Source organism: Trichechus manatus, unplaced genomic scaffold (genome assembly GCF_000243295.1).
Source record: "Trichechus manatus latirostris isolate Lorelei unplaced genomic scaffold, TriManLat1.0 scaffold00099, whole genome shotgun sequence".
NCBI classification, from domain to species: Eukaryota; Metazoa; Chordata; class Mammalia; order Sirenia; family Trichechidae; genus Trichechus; species Trichechus manatus.
The window spans coordinates 9,759,302-9,765,882 of record NW_004444035.1 but is presented as its reverse complement, the minus strand read 5'-3'; the positions used below and the strand labels follow the sequence as shown (position 1 = coordinate 9,765,882).

At 41.8% G+C, this 6,581-nt stretch overlaps 1 protein-coding gene across 1 annotated transcript in view; it reads left to right on the top strand.

Moving 5' to 3' along the window:
* Positions 1-6,581, top strand: part of PRAG1 (PEAK1 related, kinase-activating pseudokinase 1) — a 55,861-nt gene that overhangs the window by 29,735 nt on the left and 19,545 nt on the right. Inside the window, exon 4 of the mRNA XM_004382811.2 lies at positions 4,249-4,406. Within this exon, the coding sequence (XP_004382868.1) occupies positions 4,249-4,406 (158 nt within the window). The remainder of the gene's footprint in view (positions 1-4,248; positions 4,407-6,581) is intronic.

The following is a 6,581-nucleotide window of genomic DNA, read 5'->3' as shown; positions in this document are numbered from 1 at the left end:
CCCACAAGGTCTCCCTGAGTCAGAATTGACCCGTATCACTGGGCCTGGTATCTTCTCATAAGAACCGTTGGAGGGTACTTTCATCCTTAGGTTTTTTTTCAGCGCTGGTTCAGGAGTTCTGGATGCATGATCTCTGGACTTCAATACACATGTGCAGGTGTGGGGTTAGCTGGTTGCAGATACTGGCATAAGTGGTGGGATTCGATTTTCCTGTGGTGAAAGTGGGGGGCTCTCTATGTCTTTCCCTCTTGGGCACCCCCACACAGACTCTCCCACAGTGTCCTCTGTGGGCTGGGAGCAGTCCAAAGTAGTCCCCTCACTGTGCTGTCCTTGAAGTTTTTCCTGGTCCTAGTGCCTGTCTGTCTTGGGCCTCAGCGAGATTCAACAGCAGTCTCACAGAGCCATGGTCTCCCTTCACCCCCTCCCAATTTTGCACCCTGCGAACTCCCATGGCCAATCCATGCCACCTTAAAAAATCTGGCTACAACTTCCCGAGATTAGCTCTCTTTCCATTTTCCCTGTTTGGGGTGTTGCCCAGCCCCGTCCTAAAATGGCTGTGATGAACACGTGCTCCAGATGTTAGCAGTTAGGTTCTCCCAGCTTCTGTGCCATCTCCACCCATCTTCTCCGCCACTTCTGAACTCACCCTGCCTCTCCAGTACCTCAGCTGCTGTCCGGAGTTCTGAGATCTCAGTCAGTGCTTGTTTTATTTGGTGTTCAGTGGCTTGGTTTCTGGGGGAGGAAATGGGAGGGTCTGCTCACTTCGCCACCTTACTCCGCTCTCCAAAGTGTTTTTATTTTTTACATATCAATCAACAGTCTCACAAACAGTGAAAGGAAGTTCCCACTTTCCCTTATCATCAACACCACCTGTTACTGACTGCTCTGATGAGTGTGAAATGGAACCTCACTTTGTATCTATTTGCAATAAGGTTGAGCATCTTTTCGTGGGTTTACTGACCTGTCATCTTTCTTCTTGTGTGAATCGCTTATTCCTATCTATTGTCCTTTTTTAATGGGTCATTTGTCTGTCTGTTTCTTAGATTTATAGGCATTCTTTGTATATTCTGGATGCTAATCCTTTATCAGTTATGTGAGTTGCAAATACTTGCACTCACTCCGAGGTTTGTTTTTTACTTTCTTTATGGTATCTTTTTTGTAGTTGTTGTTATAAGTTTTTAATTTTAAAGTAGTCAAACTTATCCATCTTTTCCTTTGTGTTTCTTTTTCTTCTTTTCTAAAAAAGTCTTTTTAAAAAGACCCTTCCCTACCCCAAGGTCATAAAGATTTTCTCTAATATTTGTCTCCAAATGATTTAAAATTTTTTAAGTCTAAGTCCTCAGTTCCACTGAAAATTCCTGTTTGTACATGGAGTGAGATATAGCTCTACCTTCATTTTGTTCTATGGTAAATACCCAGTGTCTCAGTATCGTGAACTAGCTTGTCCATCCTCTCATCACTGCTGCAATGTATACCCTAGTCACATCGCAAGTCACTATATATACAGGTCTGTTTCTTTGATCTCTGTCCTCAAAGCAATGGTCCCAGATTTATCAGAACCAATTCTTTACTGATCTCACTTCTACTTTTATGGCAACCCGGCCTAGATGGTTTTACAGTTAAATTCTAGCAATCTTTCAGAGAATACATAATCCCTATCTTATACAAATTACATAAGATAATTGAAAAAGAGGAAGAGTTACCCAATTCATTTTATGATTCTGATGTAACTTTTATACCAAAACTGGAGAAGACCCGTATTAGAAAGAAAAATTGTGGGCTCACCTCACTTTTGAGTGTAAATGTAAAAATCCTAAATTAAATATTAGTAACACTGAATAAAGCAATGTGTAGTAAAACAAGTTCATGCAAAATGTGCAAGAATGGGTTAATTTAAGAAAAGTTATTAATATAATTCACCACATTAACAGAATAAAGGAGGAAAATAAGATTTTTTTTTCCATAGGTGTAGAAAAAGCACTTGATAAAATACAGTAACCATAAATGATTTAAAAATATAAAACTCTTAGAAAACTAGGCACTGAAACAAGCATCCTTAACTTGATAAACAGCATCTAACAAAACTTATTGCAAACACACACTTAGTATTGAAGTATCCCTTGTAGTGCTCAAGTATTGAGTTTTCTCTTTGCATTTGGCTCCTGGGAATTTATATATATATATATATGTATTGTTTTGCTTGGCTATTACTTTAAATAATTGTGTATGTGTTTATGTGTGTGTGTGTATATATTTATGTACATGTATGTATATGTATACATATATATGCTCACACATTACATATTTTTTAAATTAATATTTTATCTAGATGCATTTTATTGAGTGTTTTTCTACGTTTGTGGATGGAAAGCCATGCAGGCTCACAGCCTGGGTTGCAAGGGTTCCCCCTTGGTGATGTTCTGGGCCCCGGGACTGGCCAACTACAGAGACCACCCTGGAGGGGACAAAGTAGTTGGACTACCGTAGAGCTGGCTTCTCTCCTAGACTGAGGTCTTCTCATTATTCACAACTTCATATCCTGGCTTTATCCAGGAGAACCATTAAGAATGAATCTGATGAGGATAAACATATTTTATATGTTTATATATATGTTTATATATATGTTTATATATATTTTATATGTTTATATATAAACATATATTTTATATGTTATTTTTATAGTTTCTTCCCCCAAAATCATGATTTTAGTGTTTATCTAAAACTTTCTATGATTCTGTTTTACCACTGGGTAAAATAAAGATAATCTACTGCCATAGAATATCCTAAGGATTTGATATTTTCACGATTCCTACAGGGATATTGAAAATATGAAGAGTACTATAAGTCATAACTTTTCCATCACTGTCATGCTTATATTTGACAACTTTAAGACATTTGTTAATGTGCTTCTAATGGTTAGGGGTGGGGAGAGGGACACGTTTCTAGGGAGCACTTTTCAAGATAGCAAACAAATTTTTCTAAGTCTTTCTGTCCACAACTGTTAACAAACAAGGGATTCCAGTGACTCTGAAAACCAAAAAAGGGCCTAGCAATGTTGAACACAAAGAGCAGTCAATGAATTCTTGACTATAAGGTCATGTATAGTAAATAAGGCAGTTCCGATGCCAGATCAATACTGTATTGTGTATTTCCTGCAGCAGGTATTGAGATATAGATCTGCTGTAGTGGGAACAGGAGTGTCATCAGGAAATACGAGTTCAGACAAATCTGGGTTCCCACCTCCATGGAAACAGCTGGATTGATCGTGTTCTGTCTAACTTCATGGTGAAAATGTCAGGTCAGAAGCGAATATTCATGTTGTGGTGCTTGGAAAGATGGAAGGAAAAATCAGTAAGCTAAACACTCTACCTAATAATGGCAATGTTGTCTCCAAGGCAAGTTCTCTTTTCTTGAATGAGTTTTTTTTTTTTTTTTGCCCCTAATATGTTGGTAATGATGTCTTACAGATACAACAAAAGACTCCCTACAAAACCTAAGGGCAGTTCTGGAATAAGGGTTATGTTAACATGATTCTAGGTGAGCATTGCACTGGAAGTCCACTTAAAATTTAAATAAAATTTTCCTTAATTTCAAGGAAAATTCTGGACCTTGTGAAGCTATCATGGCTGGAACCAACCGAACCAAACCCATTGCCGTCAAGTTGATTCCGACTCATAGCAACCCTATAGGATCCATAGTAGAACTGTCTCATAGGGTTTCCAAGGAGCAGCCAGTGGATTTGAACTGCCAACCTTGTGGTTAACAGCCAAGCTCTTAACCACTGTCCCACCAGAGTCCCATCATGGCAAGAAAGTACCAGGCAAAAAAGAAATTCCATATTGTTAGTCCTAGTTTGCAGTTCACTTGTCCTGTTATCTTGCAAAAACTATTCAATATCTCTATACATTTGCATGTATGATAATGTTCTATTTTCTTTGGACGGATATTACACAGGCTATAACAGATGACATCAGCATTTTGATAGGTGGGGTCAGAATACCAGGTTCTTCCCCCAAAATCATGATTTTAGTGTTTATCTAAATATAATAGACTCTTATCCTGACCACGCTCAGGAAATCTCCTCCATTCAGGTGCCTAATGTTTCTGCAGAGCCCCTCCTGTCTTTCCAAAATCAACTTGCTTACATTGGCTAAGCTTCAAGAGCATAGTAGGTTCATGACTCATCAGCCTGGGTTTTGAATGGAAACCAAATGAATTATTGTTATTGTTTGTTTCTACATCTTCCAGGCACCTTTTAAAAATGAACAAGAGCAGCTCTGATTTGGAAAAAGTGAGCCAGGGCTCAGCAGAGAGCCTCAGCCCATCCTTCAGGGGCGTCCACGTCAGCTTTACCACCGGATCCACAGACAGCCTGGCCTCGGACTCCAGGACCTGCAGTGATGGAGGTAACAGGCTTGATGGGGAGGCTTAGATTTTCCCAGGTCTGCTGGGCCAGTCCAGGGTTAGTTGTCAGGATTTGGAAGGGCTGAGATAGGCCTTCTGTCCTGGTGCTGCTTTTAGACTCCATCAAGACTCCATCCAGGTTATTTCTCTAGTGAGTATCTGTCAAGTAGTTTGTGGCCTGAATGGGTAGTATTTCACACCTCTCAGCCTTTCAACATTCTCTGTGGCTGTGTGTCCCCTCCCGTCTTTCTCTTTGACGTGCTTTAGTGTGGTAGGTTTCTGCAAGTGCTAGCTTGACTTCCTTTCCACTCCTGTGGAAGTATTTCTTCTCAGTAGGCAGTATTGGAATTGGAGTAGAGAGTTCCATTGTAAATTTACTGTCGCCAACGTTTTTCTACCCCAAAGGTGGACAACTGGCTAAGACAGACACGTGAGTTATCAGTCAGGCCATGGTGTGCTCAGATGGGAAACCTCTGAACGCTCTGACTTAAAAACAGGAAATATCTTAGTCTTGATTTTGAAAGGGAGGCAGTAAAAGAGGAGCAAAGGCAAGGATTTTGTTTTCCTACAGAATTTCCTGGGCTCCTATCTTCTTCCTTTTCCCATCCCATTGTGCAAAAATTCCAGGAGGCAGATTATTCCTTAGAAGGCTGGGCACGTGAACCATTAGCCCTTGTGCTGGTCAGCCCTGATCTGCCCTCCTAGGGACTGTGACCAATTCTGAGGGAGCGGTGTCCAGTGGAACCCTCTGCTGGCTTACCAGCCAGAGGTTATTGATGAGAACTGGACTTACTGTCTCAGCACATTGCATCTCAGAATGAGTAAATCATGATGTCTGCCTTCAGGTCTCTTGCAGTATAGCTGGGAAAGTAAGACTAAAGCACATGACACATGGGTGGATGGGGTAAGAGAGGATATTAGGCTGCTCAGAATGTGGGTACTTGGTGGAGTTTCCAGAAGAGAGAAATCACTGAGGGCTGGTGGAGGGTGCAGGCAGGGCTTTATTTAACAAGAAGGTGGGACTCCAGCTCATGTCTGAAGTATGGTTAGAATTGGAGAGGTAGCGGGAGGAGGACAGGGCCTTCCAGGTAAAGGAAACAGCACAAAGGAGCAAAGGTGTGTGGAGAGCAATGCATGTTGGTATTGGATAAGGCCAACCTGACCCACATCAGTGAAGCAGATGAGGGGAAAATGGGACTGGAGTTCGGGTGGAAAGCAGAGGGCTGGAGTGTAAAAGCCTCTCAAAGCTGGGCGGTGGGTCCTCAATTTGTTGAGGTGGGAACCCCCAGAGGATGTTGGCTACACGGGTGACACATGACTCAGACATTTTCTCATGTTCATTTCTTGCTAGAAAATAGAAATTAAAATGAATTTGTGGTTTATTCTTGGTTATCACGAGTCAGTAATTCCTTTAACATGAGCCAATGGAAATGCATTTCAGTGTTTGGAGTCCCAGAGTGATCAGAAGGCATGCACCCTGGCACGGGACTCAGCCCTCAGGGTGAGCCATTCTATCTGCTGCCCATGCACGTGGTTCTGTACTCACAGCCATGCTTGGAAAGCGGCAGGAAATCAACGGCATTCTTGTTTTTCTTCTTAACATTTCTTAAACATTAATCTAGAGGGCAGCGGTGGTTCGGTGGTAGAGTTCTTGCACCCACGCGGGAGAACTGGGTTTAATTCCCAGCCAACACACTGTCTGTCAGTGGAGGCTTATGTGTTGCTATGATGATTGTCATGGTTTGAATTATGTCCCCCAAAAAATGTGTGTATCAATTTGGCTGGGCCATGGTTCCTGGTATTGTGTTTTTCCTATTGTTGTAAGTCCTGCCTCTATGACATTAATGAGGGAGGATGGGTGGCAGTTATGTTAGTAAGGCAGGACTCAGTCTACAAGATTGGATTGTATCCTGAGGCAATGTCTCGAGATATAAAAGACAGAAGTGAGCAGAGAGATAGGGGGACCTCATACCATCAATAAAGCAGTGCGGGGAGCAGAGCGCGTCCTTTGGACTGGGGTCCCTGCGCAGAGAAGCTCCTAGTCAGTGGGAACACTGATGAGAAGGCCAACAGAGAGAGAAAGCCTTCCCCTGGAGCTGACGCCCTGAATTTGGACTTTTAGCCTACTTTGACTGTGAGGAAATAAATTTCTCTTCGTTAACCATCCACTTGTGGTA